The sequence below is a fragment of the Lontra canadensis genome, unplaced genomic scaffold, assembly GCF_010015895.1.
Source record: "Lontra canadensis isolate GAN:19392208 unplaced genomic scaffold, GSC_riverotter_1.0 scaffold11, whole genome shotgun sequence".
Taxonomy (NCBI): domain Eukaryota; kingdom Metazoa; phylum Chordata; class Mammalia; order Carnivora; family Mustelidae; genus Lontra; species Lontra canadensis.
Window position 1 is genome coordinate 18,999,207 of NW_022631005.1, and position 24,229 is coordinate 19,023,435.

Sequence of the window (24,229 nt, forward strand, 5' to 3'; positions counted from 1 at the left end):
TTCTGTGCTGTCAGTTCCGCCACACCATTGTCACAAGGTTGCTATAGGAGACCCTTTGGATCTCTAATTTAAAGATGTGGAAAATCAATTGCAACTCCCTCAGGTCAGAATTAACTCACACAGAAGGTCAGGATCCACTCCATTGCTCCTTGGCAACAGAGCCTTGAAGTAGATCCAAGGAAACAAACATGGTTTTGGATCTAGTTATTACCTAACTTCTCTGGCTCAGTACATGGTAGGAGACACATATGAGGCACTCAATAGAAATTAAAGGTTTGATTTTCTCGCCATTTGGCTTCTATTTAGCTGTTTTTCATTTCCTACAATAGGAAGAGTTTCATGTTTCTGGTTGGGATAAGGAATTGTCCCACATATTTGAAGGAAGATACTTTGAGAAACACATTAAATAACAATTTGAGAATGTATTTGATTAGAGTCATAATGGGATGGTTTTGAGATATATAAAATATTTTTGTATGGAGAGAATAATGTGATGGCATATGCATCCTTAGTCTTTTAATTTGCCTTAGATAAATTATTTTAAAAAGAAAATGATTTTCTTTCAATTGATGACATTTTCCAAGTTAAAATGGCTGAACTAATTGAGTTAATTGACAATCCTCCATTTTCTTGTCTTTCTTTTCTTTTTCTTTTTAAACAAAGATTATAAAAATCAAGTTTTATAGATCTTTTATTAAGAATGGACAGAATTGGAGTGCCTGGGAGGCTCAGTTGTTTACGTACCAGCCTTCAGCTCAGGTCAAGATCCCCGAGTCCCAGGATGGAGCAATGCATCTTCTGGCTCCCTGCTCAGTGGGGAGTCTGCTTCTCCTTCTCCCTCTGCCCCTTGCTTCCCGCCTCCCATCCATGCTCTCTCTCTTTCTCTCAAATAAATGAATAAAATTTTAAAAAATTGACAGAATTGGTCTAGGCATCTATATGGTACAACTGTCTGTATTATAGGACAAAACTCCAAGAATATGAGTTTTTAAAATATAATTTCCAGTTGTATATAAATAGGTAATACCTAAGTTATAATTAATACATGAACGTAACACTACTTTTCCTTTATTTTCAAGCATGGACTCTGACTTCAACATTACTTGTTCCATGTTTCCAGCCCTATTAATATCTATACTGTAAAGTACAAATCCAAAAATACCATATTAAATACTAAATTGATACAAATAGACAAAAATTTCAGAGTGGGAGAACATGTCATCTAAGGGTAAAAGGTGTTTTTTCTCAATTTTTTTACACAAGAGATGTATTATTTATTGATTAAATTAATTGCCTCATCACCTCTGACTCACAGTGTTTATTCATGGTTTTAGTGAATACTCCCTGCATTTCAGCTTCTTGAATAGTCACAGAACACCTGCGCAGAGCACAAGTACTCTATCACAATATTCATGTTGTGTTCCTTTAGGTTCATGCTACTCCCTGTGTGATTGTTCTTTTCACGAATTGACAAAGGAACTCATTTTCTCTATGAGGATGTAAGGCATTGCATACTGTTAATTGTAGTGTTAAAATTCCTAGTCAGGATCTTTTTTCTTGATAATTTTCATCACTTCGCATACCATTACCGAAACGAATACTAAAGGCTTTTCCTGCAATCTTCTATTTCACTTATAATCCATACTCAGTTCTGCATAATTAATTTTTCATCTTTATCTCCTCTCAAACTTCACTGGCTAAGTTAGTCTTACATCCTAGATTCATTCAGCAAGTGTCCTGCTATTATTCCTACCACTATTGCTCCCAAAACTAAAACCCGCTTTCCAAACTGCTTCCAGAGTGGTATCTATAGAATGAGACCAAATATTGTTATTTCAGTAAATCCTTAACCAACAAGATAAATTCCAAAATCCACTGATTCACATAAAAACATGTTAGGACTCAGGTTTGCAATTTTAGTCTTAAATGCCTATCATGTATACACTTACCTTCTTTGTTCTAATATATCAAGTTGGACTATAAGTAGATCTCTGCAAAATGCCCTCTGTTTCTCTCCTCTCTAACACTGCAGCTTATGGAAATCACCATGGTTTACCATGACATTTATAGGGAAGTCTTTTGTGAACTTGGAAAAATCTCTATACAGCCCAGTTGGAGTGAAACATATCATGTATATTTCTTTTTCATGGTAGTGACCAAACAATATTGCAATTATATCCTTACTTCTCTGGTGCATCTAAGAGATGGATATCTTTATGAGGAGACACATTATGTTGTAGTGTCTTTGTAGTGTCAGAGTCTAACATAGCATCCAGCATGTGGAGAATAAATGACCAAACAAAAGGGGCAACAGAAAACTAAATATCTCTGGCCACCTTCCAGCAATATGGGATTTTTTCCAAACTTGCAGTGATTCTGAGCAGTGTCATAATCTTGAGGTCCCGTGGTTAATATGCCAGCACTATGTCATTCATTTCAGAGGAGTATTTATATATTAAATGCCAGTAAACTTTGCCCTTGAATTCTGTTATCATTCTACTTTCTATCCTTTAGCTTCTCAATTCCAAATCACAGGCCTATGGGTTGTATTTATGCCTCCTTTTTGAACTCTGATTTACATCATTGATGAAAATTGCAAAAGTCCTTTATTAAACTTTACTGAAGTATTTTTGCATAATCTTGGTACTTTAAAATTTTGACCCTCTAATATATTGGATGAATTTTATTCTCCTGAGCATCTATTCTTGCTAAACTCCCTGAAGTGAGTAGAAAATGTTAATCATGATCCAATGCCAGGAAACATAAGGCTTTTTCCCCTATTTTTTTTTAACTGTACATGAATAAAAACTTTCTAAAAAAGTGATAAAACCACTTCTCACCTAAGCTACTTTAAAGAAATAGTGTTTGTAGAAACTGTCTGGAAAGGCATACATTTGCTATGCAACAGCATGATAAAATGGCTATTTTTTTCTAATTCTAAGGAAAGCTAATACTAAAATTTATTTTTGTCATACAGAAGTGCAACTACTGGGCACAAGGAAAATTACTTCAAAAAAAAAAAACACAAAGTGGTGAAACAAATACTGAGGAGCATGCCAATTCAGTTAGGAATTTAGCCTCCAGGATGCAGGAAAAATAATCACAGAAAGTTAACTTTAAGATGGCCTCCTGCTGTGCTTGATATTGGAGGTTTAATCCTTAGCTGTGCACAGCTTCCCATAGGAGGATTGGTCTTGTCCGCAGTATATTTTGTGGATTCATGTTTATTTGTTTGCACTAAGCATGAAAACTCAGGATGGTCATTTTTGTTATTAAAATTATGCAGGGGGTCGCCTGGGTGGCTCAGTGGGTTAAAGCCTCTGCCTTTGTCTCAGGTCATGATCCCAGGGTCCTGGGATCAAGCCCCACTGGACTCTCTGCTCAGCAGGGAGCCTGCTTCCCCTCCTCTGTCTCTGCCTGCCTCTCTGCCTACTTGTGATCTCTGTCAAATAAATAAATAAAATCTTTAAAAAAATAAAAATAAAATTATGCAGGATCTCATGTTTAACATCAACTCCAAGTTTTCCTTCCAGTCCCAAGAAACACTGGGCAAAGCATAACAAAATTAGGCTTATTTAATATTTCAAAAAAGTTCTGAAGAGATGTGTGGCTTAAGAAAATGTATCTTTGATAAATGACTGAATTATTGGATACGTACTTATGTTTCATGTTAAAATTTGAGGTTACTTTACTGGTGATTCACAAACCTGTACCCCTGGGGCTAATAATACACTATATGTTTATAAAAAAATTTTTAAAAAGTTAAAAAAATTTGAGGTTACTTTAAATGTTTTTGGTAAAAATTCTGAAATTGTGTTACTTTGATAAGGAATGGGAAAACAAATTTCATGATACAGTTGATTTTAGTGAAGACATGAACAAATGAATATGTTTCCTTTTATATGAGATTTCATTACTTGGTGTCTTCTATAAAAGTATTACATTTTAACAGAGCCTCAAATATTAATATTTTCTATAAAATATGCAACAATGAATGAAAGAAGCTGTGGCATTTATTGTACTATATTATAATTACTGTAAGTTGTCTCTAACTGTAACTTAAAATAATCATAATTTTATCCAACTTTAAATTATTAATCCTGATTCTCCTCTCTCTTCACCCTCCCACCCTTCCCCAGTCAATCATAGCTGTCCTGATGATCAGTTTAAATGCAAGAATAATCGCTGTATCCCCAAGAGATGGCTCTGTGATGGAGCTAATGATTGTGGAAGCAATGAAGACGAATCCAATCAAACTTGTGCAGGTAAAGGTTTGCTTGAATATATACATAAATCCCTTCCAAAGTTAGTGTCCATAAAAATGCAGGTCACTGCTTTGAACTAAGCTGAACCTTCCTAAGGCTGATGATCTGATTACTGCAGTAGTAAATGAGTTCAGAGTTTGATGCTGCAAAAGCTAGAATACAAATTATCTTTTACTTAATCCGTGGGCATGACTCTGCTTTCCAAAGTAATTTGGCACTTTATCTATCCATATGGGTTGACTGTCAATACACTGCTTGGACAAGACTTGTCCCTGCTAAATCTTAATTGGCAGTGGAGGGTGAGGTTTATTAGCATGCTGTGATGGAGGCCATCTCTCATGAAAAAGGTTTGTATGGGGGTTTTGTTTTGTTTTGTTTGCTTTTTACTTTGAAAAAAATAATGTGTGTATTTTATTTAGTCTGTTGTAGAAAACATCTGTGAATAACTTTCTGTTCCTGGCACACTATTTATCTGGCATAGATTTTTTTTTCCTTTTTCATGAAATCCCAAGATCATAAAGCCTATTAATATTTCCATAAAATTTATCCCATTGTAATACATCTGTGAATCCCGTCAGTTTCTCTTTGAATGGGGATACACAGCTTGTGGTACAGGTTATAATAGATGCTGGAAAGGTCATGATTAGTCAGATAAGTATTGAAAAATGATATTGACTAGCAGCAGCCTAGACCTATTCATTAAATGATGAAGAAAAAGTAGTATATTTGATGACTCTTACTGATATCATTGGTAAAAATCATGGGGTTATTTTTGTTTTGTTTTGTTTTTTTGTAATCTTTACATACAACAGTGTCAAAATTTATCGACACCTCCCCTTCTCTATTTGCCAAAATAAGCCTCACTAAATAAAAATTATTATAACCTATTAGTGAAACTGTAGGGACAGCATATACAGAAAAGACCTAGAAATTAAAAAGCCTGGTTTGTACTCTTGATTGTGTCACTGGTTTTCTCTTGGAAAGACTTGTCCCTCAATGCACTGTAATTTCCTTGTATATTTCTTTCTGCTCCGCAAGAGTATGAATTGACTAGAAAATATTTCCTAACTGCTTTTTATCATGTACTAAGCAACAATGAAAGAACAAAACAGTCCGTATCCTAACCTGCATCTCATATTTAGCTTTTTTTTTTTTTTCCATAGTGACATATTTGCTGAGGGTCTATAAGCTAGTTATTCTCTTGTCCCTTGACTAGATATAGTTTGATATTTTAGAGTAGCTATTTTTAAGTTATTTTGTGCATCACATAAGGTTGTTTTACAAAGAGTTATCAAATAAAAAGGAACCTATAGAGACTCTTTGGTCCTAGTCTCTCCCTTCAAGTCCATTCATTTCATAGATGAGGCTCTGACTTGACTTAACTCACATCATTGGCAAGAACAGGGAAACTCAGTGGGTAAGTTATTCTTGAAGCCCATTGCTCTTCTTATAAAACTATATCATCCTGAGTTTTAGCTAGAATTTTAGTTATGGTCATTTTAACTTTGCCCAGATTGTTCTTACAATAATGTTTATAATTTACAATGAAGAGTCTTTCTAAGCTGGTGCAATTATTATTTTTTTTTAAAACTTAAGATTTAGTTCTGAGACTGTTCCATTACTTCCTAAACAGATAGGTCTGTTTTCACCTTAAAATTAAAGGCATTGCTGACTCAATTCATAATAATATGTCTTTTTTTTTTCATTTATGTTACACTCTTAAAATCTGCTTGTTTCCACATGATTTTAAAGGGAACATTTGGGATGACTATCTACTAATAGTAGTAAAAGTGGAATGCTATGTATAAGAGCAATAAAACAATCAATCCTAATCAGTCCTAATTAGTAAGATTTCTCAGCCAGTCCAGGCCTGTAGTCCACTAGGAAATGGGGTACAACCTGCTTGCACCTCAAGTGTCACTTTCAGTGATGGTTGATGAAGCATGCCAATCATTACTAGATCTTCTTGTCAGTATATTTATAATAGATGCTATGGTCACAGTATGCCTTAAGAAATTAAGAAGAACAAAAATTAAGGATAAAAAGAATAAAAAGAAAACCACAAATACACCTTTTAGCTTTGAAAATTAAGTATGCTGTTGTGTTACCATACATTCCCATTTTGTTTGACCAAAATAAATAAATAGGTCACGTAGTTCATCATACTGAAAAAAAAAATATGGCAAATACATTAGATAATTTCTCTGGCTGGGTCATTTCTATCTATAGGCATATATACGGATATGTGTCACAGATAAAGGATTTCCCAACATGACGGTTATTTTGTAACTAAATCCACTGTCCTGTAGCTTTCAGCATTGTGACTACTTTATAACTAAAAGATTTCTTTCCTACAAGATGCCAATTTCCAATTTTGTTCCTTTGGGATTTCTCCTTCATGACGTGAATCTACTAATTCAATAAAAACTTACCACAACATTGGATATAAAAAGAGGACAAATACACTATATCTTTCATTAGAAGGCTGAGTGGAAATGGGGAGAAAAAAACATGTAAGCAGGTCATTCTAATGCAATATTCAAAGTGCTAACTTGAACTACAAATGGAAGCACAAGAACTACTAATTTAGTCTTTGTGTATCTGGCAAGGGAGGTGATAGCCGAACAAGCCAAAGAAATAAAGGAAGGAAGGAAGGAAAAGAAAAGAAAGAGAGAGAGAGGGAAGGAGGAAGGAAGGAAGGAGGGAAGGGACAAAGGAATGAACCTGAATAACAGTTCAAGTCATTCAATTAAATAATTGAATAATTATATTCAATTATAAAATATTCAAAATATTCAAATATAAAATAGATAATCTGATAAAATTAACCTTTGGCAAGATTGTGGAATAAAAGGCAACATACACTTTTGGTGATGTATAAATTATTTTTTCTACATTGGAAAGCATTTAGCTAAACCCAATAAAGTGGAAATTGTGCACCTTCAAGTCTGTATTTCCATTTCTAGATTTATACTCTAATATCTATGCTCAAAGAGATGCAAGTAAGAAATTCATTGCCCTAATGCTGGTAATAGTGAGAAATTAGAAATAATTCAAATGCCCATTAACAGGAATTATATATATATATATATATATATCTTTCACTATATAAAAAACTATATATATAAAACACCATATAAATATATATATATATGCTCACATATATGACACTATATAGTGTTATAATCACATAGTAGAACATTATTTGTACTTAAATTGAATAGACTAGAACTCAAATACCAACAGTAATTAATTTCAAAGGCAATGTTAACTAAAAATTGCAGATTATAAATCACTTAGTGCCATTTATATGAAATATAAAAATATAAAACAATTTTACATGAGCTTATTTATTTATAAATGTGTAAAAATAGGATTAAAATATGTATGGAAATGGAAAAAAAAAAGATTATAAGCCAAGGATAGTAGTTACATCTAAAAAGATAGAAATATGACTGAAAAAAATTACATAGGTGATTTTAAATGTACCCATAATACATTTTTCTGAAATAAAACAAAAATAGTCTGTAGTAAATATAGGAAAAGAGATATGATAGAGCTGTGTGATGGTAGACCAGTGTTAATATTATTATTTTCTATGCTTTTTTATGTGATAGAAATATTTTACTGGGGCTGGGGGGAGAAAAGAATGATGGATTGGCATAATTACTGAGGGTGAGGTGAAGTCCATGGCGTGGGTGGGGGTTAGAGGATATGCTTGAAAGACAAAACAGCACTAGGCAGAAGAAAGCTGACAGGGGCTTGGTCATTGTTCTCCCTTACAAAAAAGAAAATATGTTTCTCTACTTATGAGAAAGACCCAGAGGCCAAAGATGAGGAGTAGTTAGATGTGAAGTTATTTTTCCTCATAGTCGCTAATGATAATCCTTGGATTCAAGGCTAGGCAGTTTCAGACCAGATTTTTCCACAGCACTGAGCTCTAATTAGATTCCATGTTTATTCTTCTCACATCCTCCATGTAGTTTGACTAAATTCAAACTAGGCAGATATATTTGAATTAAGAAAACCTGATATATTAAAAATCAGACTTCCTTATAAGATAAATTGAAAAATATGTGTTGATATGACATAGGTTTTGTTTAAATAGAATACTTTGATTAAAATATGGCAAAGGTGAAGTTTAGGAATAATGTGTGAAGATCTCTTCACTTCTTCCTCCTTATTGTTCCCATGCATTGTGGGATTTCTCACTGCTACATGACAGCAGGAGAAGCATAATTAGTGATGGGTAGAAAAAATTCATATCGTGACAGTGGATTTCTGATTCACTGCTAGATAAACAATTCCGCTGAGGAAGTATAAATTTCCTCTTCATTAGAGAAGCATTTGCTACAATATTTGAGTCCTCTGGGGCTGCTTTGCTAATCTCACCTCCAGACTAATTTAGATCTGATAGAGACAGGAACTGAAAAAGTCTTAAATGTTGTGTCTTCTTGATATAAATCCAGTGATTAAAAAGAGATTATTTAGTCCATGTGATTATATCATATGGACAGACAGTACTTGTCGATTTATGGAATGAAGCATTCTTCCTATCTGGAATGACTTAAATTTCCTCACTAGACTAAGCAGATAGTTTTTCCATGATTAGAACAAGGATTCATGTATGTTGAGGTTGTATGATCCCTCAGCTAATAAGCCAGTAAATACTCTTTCGAGTAATGGGTCCTGACAGTTCTTCAAGCTTCTGAGTTAGTGAGGCGACACACAAATTCCCACACTACACGATGTGAAATAGGTTCTTAGGAATTCTTTCTCATTCTCTTCTCTCATCACTGTAGTGCCAATCATGAAGGAAAACAATATCAGAAAACTTACTAGAACTAAATCTGAATGGCAAGGAGGAAATACTGTGACATTTAAAAAATCAGATAAAAGAATATTTTATTGGGATATTTAATATATTCTTATTATGGGTCAATTAAAATTTAATAGGAATGAAAATATGTGATGGCATATTTTTCTTTAAACAAGAAAACAAGAAAGACTAAAGGAGTGAAATAGGGAACGACGAAAGATAAGAGATATAGGAAAGAATAAGTGGAAAGAAGAAGGAAGAGAGAGGAAGAAACAAAATAAGGAAGGAAGAAGAGAGGAAGGAAGGAAAGAGTGAGGGAGAGCTGAAAGAAGGAAGGAGAAAAAATTGAAAAGAAAACTCTCTTATTAAATTTCTCTTAAACCTCAAAAGGTAAAAATTATTTACTGCAATCAGAGAAACAAAACAAAGACTTGCAAGAAAAAATCGATCTTGTTCACACCTCTATGCCCTTTCCTTCCCACCAAGTAAACTAAATGCCAACACCTTCATCTTTCTCTAGGCTATATACATATTTTTCCAAGTAGTTTTATTAAAATTACCTGGGAACTTTGTTGATTTAATCTATAAAGAAATATTTTTTAAGATTTTATTTATTTATTTGACAGACAGAGATCACAAGTAGGCAGAGAGGCAGGCAGAAGGAGAGAGAAGGAAGCAGGCTCCCTGACGAGCAGAGAGCCCGACGTGGGGATGGATCCCAGGACTCTGGGATCATGACCTGAGCCAAAGGCAGAGGCTTTAACCCACTGAGCCACTCAGGCGCCCCCTGTTGATTTAATCTAAACATTAGAATAATTTCACAGAAAATGCATAGTAAACCAAATGAGACAACAAATATTTAATCCCACTTGAAATTACAACATTGAAATCTTCAAAAGTGTACATATTTGTGAGATACTTAAAATCTATTAATGCAAAATAAATGCTCTATTTGTAAAAAAAAAAAAAAAGGAAAATCCAAATATTACATAAAATATTTTAGATTCAGAACCCTTAGCTACATAAGCAAATTAGAATACAAAGTGTAATGATTTTCTAGAATTTCTAATTATAGACACTAGGTTAGAAATGGTGCTTTGAATCGAATAAGCCAAATCAAACCAATAATGTTTTCATTGTTTTTCTCAAGTAAGCTTTTAAGTATCCACTAATAATAGATATCTTTTTACATAGTAAGTACACTTTGCTAAAAGGAAATAATTAGCACATAACTTTGTAAAGATTATTTTAAATGACCTCTGAAACCCTGATTTACGGAAACCCATTTTGGTGTGTTTGGATGACTTGTCTTTCAACCACTCTCAATTTTATACCAACCATTAGGTCATGAGACATTTTGATGAAACAGAAATGCATCCTTCTAATTCTTAAACCCCAAAACAGAGGGAAGTGTATAAACTGAGCAATGTTCTCTTGTCATAACTACAGAAATCCAAACCCTAGTTTTTCTTCATCTGTCCGGTCCTCATGAACTCAAATATTAACGGGTTTGAGTATCCCCTTCCTATAATTTCCCACTCTTTTTTTCTGACCAAATAAAAAAAGGGGTGGTAGGAAACTGATACTTAAGAAACAAATTTGTGTTTCAGACAGACAAAAGAAAAAAAAATCAATATTTAAAAATAAGTAAGTAAAAAACAAAAACAAACAAACAAAAAAAACAACAGAACCTAAGTCAGCAAAACTAAAATCTGGGAGAAAGTTTAGGATAGCTGTCTAGGATTTCATGTTTTCAAAAGTTGACCTGACTGTAATAGAAAATGGTAATCAAACTCCTTGTAGAACATAACCAACCCCTTCACTGAGTAATTGAAACTACTGCCTTTGGCTAACATAAAAAGAATGATTCCACGTGTGTGTTCATTGAAACCCATGAAGAGGCCAAAGCGAAGTTTATTCATATATTTTGATTAAAAAGTTATACAGTTTTATTTAACTATGCTGAAAAGTGAATTTTAAAAAATCTGTAATAAGGCTAAATGTATGTAAGTATGTATGTACTTACATATATGGTTATGTATATAAGTATGTATGTACTTACATATATAAGGCTAACTGTATGTGTTTAAGTACTATTTTCTGCATTCTAAAATTTCTGCATTTTCTCCCTACATTGGATCACTTAGAGACCAAGAAATAAATGTACTGAAAGGTTAAAGGAAAAGAACAATTCTATCCCCGTGACTAGAAACTAGATACCCTGATATAGTCTCCAAATCCTTCATCCCACATTACAGCAAGTTTTCTTGGTTTATTGACAAAGACTATGTGAAATTCTTTTTTGTTAATTAAAAGTTGGATGAAATTTAATTCAACTGTGTATTCATAAGCATGTGCCAGGCAAAAATTGTAAAATAATGAATTCATAGCTTCATTTATGGAAGTGTGTGAGGATTACTGAATATCTTGTCATTTAGCAGCCACTGTAATTGAAGGGGAAAGCATGTGAACTTCAGAGAAGACAAGCAAGCTGGAAGTATCAATTAGCAAAAATTTACTTTAAAATATTTTATCTAATAAAGCAATAGAATATCTTATGTGTAAAAGAGTTATTGCATGATTTATTTCACCTGAACATTGTTCAAAAGGTCTTTAAATGTATTATTTGTACATTAATTGATTATCTTAGCCAGAACATGCCAGGTGGACCAGTTTTCTTGTGGAAACGGCAGGTGCATTCCCAGAGCATGGCTATGTGACAGGGAAGACGACTGTGGCGACCAGACAGACGAAATGGCATCTTGCGGTAAGTTATGAGTGAACCATGCTGTTAGTGAAGACTGTGTCAAATCACTATAATCTCTCTCAAGAGGCAATTTATTTCTTTATGAACACTAGTCAGCAAGTCAGAAGATGTGTTACATTTTATCACTGCCTTTTAGGCCCGAGTGTGTACCTTAATGCTAACTTTAGAATATATCTGTTTAATGAGTCAACACCATATTCTAGGCTAAAATAAATGGATCCAAACATTACAAATTTTATTAGGATGTGGTTATTATAAGTCTAACAGGACATTCGCAAATGTTTGTTATTTATCTTATGTTGGTAATGATTTTTTTTTTTTTCAAATAGAGTAGCTCATTGAATGACATTTGGAGTAAATTAGGAGTACACGTTTCTTGTTGGCATGCATATGTTATCTTCTTGGAACAATAAACAATACAGACTGAGATTACATAGTTGTTAAATCATTTGTTTCATTTCTCTTGAGTCATATAATTCTGTTGTTAGTTTAAGATAGTTTTGTTAATGGCAAAATTCTTAGTCACTTTCCACCAATCCTCCTTCTTTTGGAAATGGCATTTATTGTTACTTAAAGTTTCAAATTTTAATTACTCACATTTGTGCCCATGTATCAGTAGATTTAATTATCAATCTCTGAGTTATGTGCAGTGAAACAGTAAGGGAATGAATCCTGTTTTCTAAGAACTTGGGCCTTATTTTAGGCATGGATATGGATTTTTAAAATCACCAATGAGGAAAACATGCACTAGATATGCTTATCACATTGATTAAATATATAATGCAATTGGGTATATTTTTTTTAATAATTTAACTCCATGTTCTAGCACTTCCAACAGTGGGAAAATAAGACTTTTTTTTTAAACCTTTCAATTTAAAAAGCTTTATTTAGGGGATGCATTCATGATTTACCTAAAATTTCATTTTGAAAAATTATCTTATACTTGACCTATGTCCCTGTAGACTTTTGATTGTGTGACCTTTGAATAAAGTATAGATAAGTAAGTAGTACTAATTGACATTGTAAAGAAAACAAAACAATACCAGTATTAAAGAAGAAAGCAATAGACAGTCACACACAGTAACAGTTAATTTTACATTTCACATGTAGATTTTCCAAAGCCTGTCCAGTTGAGGGATTTGAACAATATATCCTTCTCCTTTCCAATGCCCAGACTATTCTTGTGGCTGGGTCTGCATTTAGCCAGCTCTGTTATTTAAGAAAGCTTGATTGCTTTCCTGTCCCCAGCATCTCCTTCCAGAATATAGCAAAAAGATAATGAATAACCTGAAAACATTAAAGACAGTGAAACTCTGGAATCAGTCTAATTTAGAAGGAAAGGCTATGAAAGCATTATAGAATAGGAAAATAAATAATGAGCTCATTAGAGAACTTCGGTTAGATTTTTGATCCGACATATTTAGTACTTTTCACGAGATGAGGGAAAGAAGGGTTGGAGGGAGTTCAGACATATATTTTCTTCTTGAATATTTATAGCAAATCTATGAGAAACTTACTATTGTTCAGATTTTACGGATAAGAGAATCAAAACTTAGAGACATTTGACAACTTGCATGAGATCACAGGGCTAATAAATAGCAAGACAGGCTGTGAATCCAGGCATACCTGAAACTAAAACTCAGACATTTCAGGTCAACTTTGTCTGGGAGCCATGGATTGGGTGGAAATAGGGAGCAGATCAAGTCATTATATCTATCCATATAATTGACTATCTTATTTTAAAACGTATACATGTAATGAGTTTTGTTCATTGGTGGTTTGATAAATCTTTTAAGATCTCATGCTGGGGAGGAGTCCTGATCTAGTGTTTACCTATTTTTTGTGGTGTCAATACTCCTGCCATGGCCTGTATCAAGTTGCCAACGTGACTTTCTGAATGCGGATTTGGGAAAATATGTGCACACCCACATATAGTATTTCCACAATACAGATGTAATAAACATAACTAACTCCAAGAGCAAAATAATCAGGAAATTATGAACCTTGAGCATTTATTACCTTGGCTTTCAACATTATTTAATTAGAAATGTATATAGTTTATTTATTTCAAATAATAGATGTATGCTTAACAACTGATTCCTAGAATCCTTGAAAATTTAAAAATCGATTCTTGCAGGCTGGTACAAGATGTCTCCAATATACCACTGGATATGAACACACTGTGAAATGTAGTTGTCAGTTTGCTTCTGAAATTTAGCCAAATTTTATAGAGTGTCAGTAAGCCACATGGGTTAGTCTCAGCACCGCTTCCCTTTTATAAGGTGAGAAACATGTTTCTCTCCACACTTGTCCCTCTCTGTAGTAACATGCATTTATCTTTTAGATTGTCATTATAAATCAAAATTTATGTCAGTAGGGAAGCTGATAGTGAAGCTCTGGTAGGCACAATCTCACTTTTAAAGCTGTAGGAGAGGATGACAGAGATTATTCTCATATCAGATACTATTTCGGCACTGAATTCAAAATGACAAAAACATTATAAATTGTTTAATTTACTGCATTAAAAAAGTCACCCTCCTTGGCAGTAATCTAGAAATGAATATAGGGTCAACTAATTCCCAGTTCTATTAAGCATCATTAAAACATTTGGAGTGATCATGTTTCACTTTTCCCTTTGGAATCAGTCAAGTTCCCATAGGTCTAATCTTACTAGAAGACAGCAGTCTTTTTTTTTTTCTTACACTTTAGCTCCACAAACAGCTACTGTTTTGTTTAATAACTACCATTTTATACTGAAAATAATACCAAGATTTGGGTTTTAAAACATGAAAGCCTATGGTTAGAAATGCTTCTGATTATAGTTAGGAGCAGAAGGTGCTGAAACTAAGGGTCAAATTTTAGTGGAATTCACTAGCACCTATTTATAAACCAAGTTAATTGTATATTTCAGGTTGAGATATATGTGGGCAAACACATAATTTGGAAGGCCTTTGAGCATTCTCCTTTCACATTTAAACAATCTTTTATCTTTTTTTGGTAGTCTTCATGTATAGACAGGAGACTCTGTAAACTGATTCTGCAAATAAGAGCAGATATTTTAGAATCATAAAGACTGTGTTGGAAGTGGACTGTGTGTCAAGGAACTAAATGGTCACTCATTTAAAGGATGGTAGCATTGGTTCTCAACTTTAGCTCTCAGTTAAAAAAATCACCCGAGAAGCTTCAGAATCATTTGCCATGCCTCACCCCAGACTAATTAAATAAGGGTTCTTAGAGGTCAGACTCAAGAATCAGTAATTTTAATGCTGCCCAAGTGGTATGAATGTGCACTCAAGTCTGAGAACACTTAAGGCCAAGGTTCTCAAACCTGAACATTCATTAGAATCTCCTAGAGGGCTTGTTAAAAAAGCAAAAGAAAAAACAAAAACAAAAAGCAGAATTCTGGGCCTGATTTCCAGAGACTATGATCCATTGGATCTTAGATGATTGAAAATTTATATTTCTAGCAATTGATGCTGATGGTCAAGAGAACATAATTTGGAGAGCACCATTCAGGTTTGATTTTTATCTTACATATATACTTAATTACATAACTTTGTTTATATATGCAAAATGAGTTAAGATGGAAGCGATTATCCAAACAAACTTTCTTCCCATCTCCAAATTATAGCATTAAACATAAGTGTATTTCATGATTAAATGTAAGATTATTTCAGGCAAACTTATATTTTCCCCTTGGAAAATTTATTGTCAAAAACAAAATTTGTTTATTTTAAATGGTAGTTTAACTATTTTGAGATTGTTGTGTCTTCCAAGTATCTCAACATATCTTATATTTATTACTATTTTTTAAATAAATAACCTTGATGGGTGTTGATAACTTCTGATTTGTTCAAAGGGTTTAACTTGGGAAAATATCTAAAATTTATTAGGAGATTGAAAGTCAGTTCAATGGGATATAAATAAACATCCATTAAAACTTATAAGTTAATATGATTCCAATTTATATATTGATCTTTTAAATCTATGAAGGTAGTAAAATTTTGTCTCTTGTACTTGTAATCTTACCTGTAAATGTTCTTGTAATTTTATTGCACATAATTAAGGAACAAAGAATCAGAAAGAGAACTGGCAAATATCAGGCAAAAGCAGACGAGAGAGAGAACTGTCAAAAAAAAAGTCATTTCCCAGTTAAATCAGTGTATGTTGTATATTAAAGATATTTTCAACTAGGGTATTAGAAAAAGAAAGGTTCTGATGATGTACATTATTATATATTACACATTTTTTTTAATTTTGTAAGAAAAAATGCATATGTGTTTAACAACTTAAGTGAGGATTATTAACCCAGTGGAGTACTGGCAAAATATGAATATTGTCAAGCACTGCTTTCAGTTGCTCTGCCATTTCTTAATAACATCTTGGCAGACACAATGATTCTGGCAACTTTTAGTTTTGGTAATTTGATCCAACCCATTTGAAATTCAGTATTTTATCTAAGAGCTTTCTTCTCTCTCACTACTGGCTAAACTTTGGGTTCTAAGAACTTAAGATGAGAGGCAACCGTGTTCCGTTTTTTTCCTCCCTACATCTGTTCCCTCTTCTGGCCTTAGCTCTTCAGTCAGCTGGGACAGTTGGAGAAATAGGAGCATCTTTTAAAGTAGGTCTAGTGGTAATCTTCTCTGCTTCTCTGAAGGTCACTGCCCTCTGATGCATGAGCAATGCAGCTCTCTTGAGAGACTCATATGTGAGATCTTCAGGGAGGCTTCTCTTCATAGTTCCTTGAACTCCCTTTCTTCTCTGTGTCCTCTTCTTCTCCTTCACATCTAGATTTCTTTTATCCCCACCCCTACCATTCCCACCACAGACGGCATATCTCATAGACTTAAGTTGCTAAAGCCTCCTTTGTTTGGAGGGTACCCTCTTGGTTGCATTGCTAATATAACAAAAAAAAAAACAAAACAAAAAAAAAAAGTTTGCTTTCTTTTGCAGGTCCACTTTTTATCCCCTCTCCCCCACTCTCTTAAATGTGATCAGGCTAGTTTCCTAATGACCCATCTTTTGGATGCCACCACTCTCCAGTTTCTTCTTCTCTAGGTGCAGGGTGAAATGGTCAGTCTACTTCCTGAGCAGCGTTCAACCAGTTCCCTTTTCTCATGCACACACAAAATTTCATGAATGATTATTACAGAGTCTCTCCTTCCTTTGAATCACTGGTCTTTGAACAAAATTGACTTGTAGATTACTCTTCTTTATAAGGTCTAGCTCAACTACTGGATTCTGTCTATAAAATGCAGTAGTACTTAGCATCTCCTTGTTCTTAGTATTGGATCTAAATCGTCCAGTGCCATGGCAAAAGGAAAAATCCCATTATTACACATATTTATTTTCTTAATCAGTAACTTTCTCTCTCCTTCCTCTTTTTTTTGGAGCAATTTTGCTAAAGATTCTACTCAGTGATTCTTGAGTGCTGTCTTCTGAAGCTACACCATCTAAATATAACCTTGTCACAGGATCACTCTTTAGATAACCAAAGGCACCATCATGCCTACCAAACCCTTCCCCTTTACAACAGAAACATACCTCTTCTTTCAGATTTCCTTACATGTTAAATTGTAGGCTCTTTCCCTACCAATTGCCCTACTATGAATGTAGTTGTGTTTTTAATGACCTTAGTAAAATTAATGGTCTAAAATGGGGTCTTGATGTCCAATGAGTATATACAGAGTTTCAGCTCTACAAAATGAAGAAGTTCTAGAGATCTGTTGCACAACAATATGAATACAGTTAACATTACTGAATTACATACTTAAAGATAGTAAAAATGGTAAATTTTATGTTTTTCTCTCTTTTTTTTACCAGAATTAAAAACAAATTCATGGCCTGGAATTAAACAGAACTTAGTATCCCATATGTAGTATTTTTACAACAGATTGAAGCATACTTATTACCTTCACTAATTTATATTCTAGGCTTCTGTTATCACAATCAGAGATGGCAGCCTTATTGTGTAACTCCCATGTCAAATGTCCAGTCAACTAAAATAGCTAAGCTTTTCTTAGAGATTGGGTTGTTCCTTTTGAGTGCTTTTAATGTTTACTTTTTGAAGTTCTTTTACCTTTTATTTTGATAGTCTTCTTTATCCACCTATTTCTGAATATGTATATGGGTCTGGTCTTTTCCACTCCAAACTATCACTTTTATATTTCTGTCCACCTATAACTTCTAACCCTGATGTAGTTTTATGATTTTGAATGCATAATATTAATGATGTCTCCCGGTTTTATATAATTCACAATTTGATAAGATAATTTTTAAGGCTGTAACCAAGTTAATAGTAACAAAGGTGTGAAGCTTTTGGCAAGTAATTTAAAATATCCTCCAGGGATTTAATAATTAAAATTAATGATTTAAACTGTATAGGTACAGTTTTGAACAAGTTACTCATTCACTTCAATTTACCACCATTTTGCAATACATGGTACTTTCATTTGTCTTGAGATTTCTCAAACATTGCTAAAAATATGAGAACATTCTATTTATGGCATTTTCATGATAGGTACTTACTTAAAAATTGTATCGGCAAATAAATGAAGTTGGTTTAGCATGACTTGTTTTTATTTTTTTATTTTTATTTTATTCTTGAGCAAATAGTCTCTTCAAAAATGCTGACAAATCATGTTTTAGCAAGCTTATCTTGAATTATTGTCAGAAGTACATGTAAACTTCACTTCTCTACTGTTTAAAAATTTTCACTCATTTTTAAAAGTGGGATAATATTATTTACCCTTTTCCAGTTTTCTTCATCTTTCTTATCTTCCATTCATTTCAAAATCACTGTCAATATTCTTCCTCAATATTTTTTTTAAGATTTTATTTATTTATTTGACAGACAGAGATCACAAGCAGGCAGAGAGAGAGGGGGAAGCAGGCTCCCTGCTGAGCAGAGAGCCTGATGCAGGGCTTGATCCCAGGACCCTGGGATCATAACCTGAGCTGAAAGCAGAGGCTTAACCCACCGAGCCACCCAGGTGCCCCGAAAATGTTGCTTCCTCAATATATTTTTTAAAGATTTTTTTATTTATTTGGCAGGCAGAGAGAGGGGGGGAAGCACACTGTGAATATTCTGAGACCAAAAATATTTGTTACATTTCTTGTTTGATAACTTGTTCCAATGTGAAGATAAACTCATTTTTAGCAATTAGTTATTTTTACTCTTTTCTTTGATCTAGAATTTTAACTTATTATCAAATCTATTTGTTCTTTACTTCACAATATGACAATAATTACTTCTATTAAAATGTTGGAAACAGGGATGCCTGGGTGGCACAGCCGGCTAAGCGTCCAATTCTTGGTTTTGGCTGAGATCGTGATCTCAGCATGGTGGGGCTGAGCCAGCCCCTGGCTCCGGCTCCTGCTCAGTGTTCAGCATGGTATCTTCTTAAGACTCTCTCCCCGCCCCACCCCTGAGTGTGTGCTCCTGCTTTCCCTTTCTCTCTCTCTCTCAAATAAATAAATAAATCTTTAAAAAATGTTGGAAACAAGAAAATTAAGTTATTTTTCCTATTTGTGTCCTGCAGATTTATGCTTTGTATTCCAGATAGTCTTGCTCTGTTCTTTCATTTATATATAAACATTTTTATTATTTTTGTTTAGAAGTGATATGCAAGCTTCTATTAAGTTGTCTTTTTGTTATTCTTACAGGTATGTGACATGCTTTTCCATTTCCTTTGGTTACAGTGCCCTCTTTTATACAAACTAGATTAATAAGTCTCTGTATGCAACAAAATAGGAGGTTAGGCAAACCCTGGTAGGGTATATTGAAAGCCACAGGAGAAATGATTAAAAACAACTTTTAGTTCCTTGACCTAACTCAGCATTTCCGCAGCTTTTTGCTTGAAGATATCAATCATCCAGGGAGCTTGGTACTAATAAAGATCCCCAGGCCACTACCTCCAAAATTCCCAGTTAGTAGGTGTTGCATAGAGTCTGGGAATATGTATTTTAGGAAAAGCACCTCACATGACTCTTATCTTAAGGCAAGTCCTGAAAATCTAAACTATGTGATGTCAACATTCCCTATAATTAGAATTTGTTAAGGCTGCTACAACAAATCACCACAAACATGATGGTTTAAAACAACAAAATCCCTTAATCTCACGGTTTTGGAGGCCAGGAGTCCAAAATCAGCAGCGCCTCCCTCAAAGAGAATTCTCTGCCTCTTCCAACTTCTTTTGGCTCCTGCTTCTCCTTGGCTATGGCCGCGTCACTCCAAACTGCAGTCTCCATCTTCACATGGCTTTTCCTTGTGGAAATTCACATCTTGAGATTCTTAATTGTGTGGGCAAAGACTCTGTTTCTAATTATGGTCACATTCACAAGTACAAGGGGTAAGGATTAGATATATCTTTTTTTTTAAGGTTTTATTTATTTATTTGAGTGAGAGATGGAGTGCACAGAAGGAGAGAGAAAGGGAGAGGCAGGCTCCCGGCTGAGCAAGGAACCCAACACAGGATGCCATCCCAGGACCCCAAAATCATGACCTGAGTCTAAGGCAGCTGCTTAACCAATGAGCCACCCAGGCGCCCCAAAGACTGGACATATCTTTTTGATACATATGATTTAACCCACAACACTGGAGAAACTACACTACCAGTTGAATTATAATAAAAGCTCAGGTATAAGTAGTTTTAAAAGCTGTACAGATACTTCTAATATACATCCAGGTTTATAATACCATTTAATTAGTCCTTTCCTTCTGATTAATTTCTTGGGCAATCTCTCTATAGGGTCCTTGCAATCCTCAGATTACTTTGCTTTTCCCTTTTATCTGGAGCTCTGCATTCCCAAAATAAATTTATCAGACCCTGGGAAGTAATAATCGGTACAAAGATGTAGCCCTTTAAATTTCTGTCAAGAGTAAACATGAATTCTTCAGACATTTCAGCAGCATTTATTTTACACACACACACAGAACTATGAAAACACGCTAACTTTTCTAGTTTTCAGTACACTTTTAAGTTTTGGACTCTGAAAATTTATATTATTTTCTTACACATGCAACCATGTAGTAAAATGGTTGGTTATTACTTTATCCAACATTTCTCTTTGTCTCCCTCATTGCCAGAACTGTTCAATATGTTTTTCTAAGTTTCCTACTAGTCTCTTTTTGCTTACACTTCCTGGATGTTCCTTTAGACTTCCAAGGCTCTGTTATATCAGTAGTAATCACTTCCAAATCTATTGCTCCATCCAATTTATAGCTCCTAAAATTTCACTACTTCTTATACACTATTACAGCCATTCCGAAATTTTTATAGTTTTTCAAACATTTTATATACTGTGACTTCTGAGCCTTCGGGAATGCCATCTTTTTTCTAGAATATACTAAAAGCCCTCATTCCCCTCTTGTTCACCTCATGATTTAACCTGAATATATCATTCATATCAGCATATAGATAATTTCCTTTGGGGTGATTATCTAAGTAGTTTTGACTCTTCTGTTGTGGGTTGCAATAACACCTCATATTGTTTCTATCATAGCATTTATCAGAAATTTATTGAAGTCACTTGTTTAAATATACTACAGATATTTTTCCTACTGGATTGTAAGCACTCCAAGAAATGAAAATGCTGAAGTTTGTATTTCCAGTGTTTGGCACTATTTTATTCATTCATATTCATTCATTCTAAGTAATATATCACTAAGGCCTAGAACTCTATCTGGTATAAATCTCTCAATATTTTGAATGAAAAAAAATTTTGAAGTAGTTTTCTACCATGTTTTACAGAGTAGAAACTTGAGGTCAGAGATGTTAATAAGTATCCAAGGTTATATAATAATTAGTGTTAAAATCAGGATTTCAACTCTGATTTGCCTGCCTATAAACTATGTTCTTTAAATATGACTTCTGTGATGTATAAAATGAGGTTTTATGTAACAACAATGAAAGAGCAGCAAAATGAAGATTATTGGTGGTACACTGTTTTCTCCTGGTTTTCTCCAAAGTATATTTACTTAATTGGATCTTTTGAAGTCTGTCCTCTGCACGTACCAGTTCTCAGGAGCCACAACTAGTATCATCATCGAGAAATGTTATATATTTCCTTAAAGGATATAATCCTATAATCTGTAAATTTTAAAAAACAGTATTTTCCTAAAACCATATTTAATTGTGTACCTTAGAATAGGTAGTAATCAGAATTAAAATTTAAATGGGCTACATAAAACACAGAGGAGGATTAAATTTTCCATCCTTACAAAAATGTTTCTGTGCTATATATTTTTAAAGGGTAATGGTATGATTGGCATGGTATAGGGATAAAATAATATATTTTGGAATCAGTCACACTATTATTCAAATTTTACTCTGACACTTGCTGGCTGTGCAGTGTATCCTCAGGCAAGTTATTCTGTTTTCTTTTACAAATCAGGGCTAGCAGTAACAATTGAAAGGCTGGTGTGAAGAGTATAGGTAATGTATATACATAGCTAGCATAGTATCTCATAGTTAGTAAATAGTAACATGCAATGTGAGTATTATTGTCTCCTTCAAGTTTAGATAATAATTCCCTACCCTGGGCTTTTGTAATATTCTTACTTTGTCATTTATTTTAACTTGAATCTCCTATACATTTTCCCCATACTTAGTCATGACGGTCAAATTTATATACATATAGGATATGGACCACATATTTTCAAAAAAACCTATGATAACTTTATTTTGAGACATCAATAATAAGTTACTTAGAAATGCTCACTTTGAGCCCAAGAAGGAAAAATAAGTAAGAAAATTCGTAGAAACAGGAAAGAAACAAATTGGATCTGAAAAGTACGTCTAAGCTTTGTGTACTGGATAAATATAAGTACCATTACCATCGAAGATTACCCTTGAGAGAGAGAAAATTGTTGCCATTTACATAATAGCTTACATATAACCTGGCAATAAATTTTAAGTGAAATATATAATAGATAAATTGAGCATACCACCTGCACCAATAGAAGATTTTTTAACAGTCCATTACTCCATATTAAATATTCTACGAGGTTGAAGTAACCACAGAAATAAAATATAGTTTTCTTTTCTTTAGTGTAATTTTAATATAAAATGTAAGCCACTTTCATTCATAATTTTTTCTCTTCAGAGTTAATCAGGTAATCTTTCCAAGTGTCCTTCAGTCTGTCTCATGGGAGATCCAAAGTCAAAGTCAAGAAAGAAAAGATTGTGCTTAACATTTAAGTCTTTTTCAAATAAAAGAATTCATAGTACCTTAAAAAAGAACAAGTGCCTAGAAAAAGACTGAATTCCAGATACTATTTTCAACTCTTAAATTAATGCTAATATGGAAGAACAGAGAAATGTAAAATTTATTTTAAGAAGCTTTTGTTTTATTTTTTAGAAGAAGGAATATTGTCATTTGTCCTCTCACTATCAGATACTGGTGATAAGATACTAAGAAATTATGGGTACAGTATTTTCCAATGTTACTGAAGAATGAAATGCCTTATATTATACTTAAATTGTTGATGGAACTCCTTCTAAAATGTGTTGCCCATTGACTGCATTATTAAGCAGAGAAAAATCCAAAGATAATTTTAACATTTTAAATTTTTTCTTCTATTTTTCTTTTTCTGAAGTTCAGTTACTATCTTTTACTGGAATTCTGTGATAATCCCAGGAGTTATTCAGTAGATAAACCCTATTTCTGCTATATTAAATGCCTTCAGGGTGTTGTGCATTTCTAGATGACCTTTCTTCTGATTTCTTGACCCTTAGGACTTTAAGGACCTGAGAGATCATGTTACAAACCACATGTCTACCACCAGAGAGGCTATAATTTACTCAAGGTCACAGTGTTTTGTCAATGAAACAGAAATAAAACATTAGTTTCACTAATTCATTCACTCCCTTATACCCATCCTTTCAATTAATGCCTTTGTTCTTTTTAGTGATTTGTCCTATGCTTTCTTCTAGTTGCCATTTTCTTAAATTCTGTATAGTACCCTTTTGGTCCTATAAACTAAGTTAGATAAGGAGGTTGCCAAAAGAAACAATGTAACTAAGTATTAAGTGAAAAAAATTTCAGGAATGAGATGCATCTATTTAAGATCACATACACATCATATGCAAGTATGTATGTTATATTAACTTTGGGCAGATATATCGCTCATTTTCTTAAAGATTGAAGGTACACTGGGTTTTAGATTATTTTATTTACTTTTAAAGTTGTTTTTGTTTTTGTTTTTGTTTTTGTTTTTTTACCTTTTGCAAACTAACTTCCAGGTTTTTTTGGGGGGGTATGGGGGACAGTTTTTAGACTTCGAATCTTAAGAGGTAGAATCTTAAAGGTCATTTGAAAAATTTCCCAATGAAATATTACCAAATTTCAGAGGTCTCCAAATGCTTGGGATGATTT

General features: G+C 33.5%; 1 protein-coding gene across 1 annotated transcript in view; it reads left to right on the forward strand.

The window, feature by feature from the left end:
- Nucleotides 1-24,229, forward strand: part of LRP1B (LDL receptor related protein 1B) — a 1,927,222-nt gene that overhangs the window by 1,173,186 nt on the left and 729,807 nt on the right. Inside the window, exons 17-18 of the mRNA XM_032856138.1 lie at nucleotides 4,140-4,265; nucleotides 11,735-11,851. Of these exons, the coding sequence (XP_032712029.1) occupies nucleotides 4,140-4,265; nucleotides 11,735-11,851 (243 nt within the window). The remainder of the gene's footprint in view (nucleotides 1-4,139; nucleotides 4,266-11,734; nucleotides 11,852-24,229) is intronic.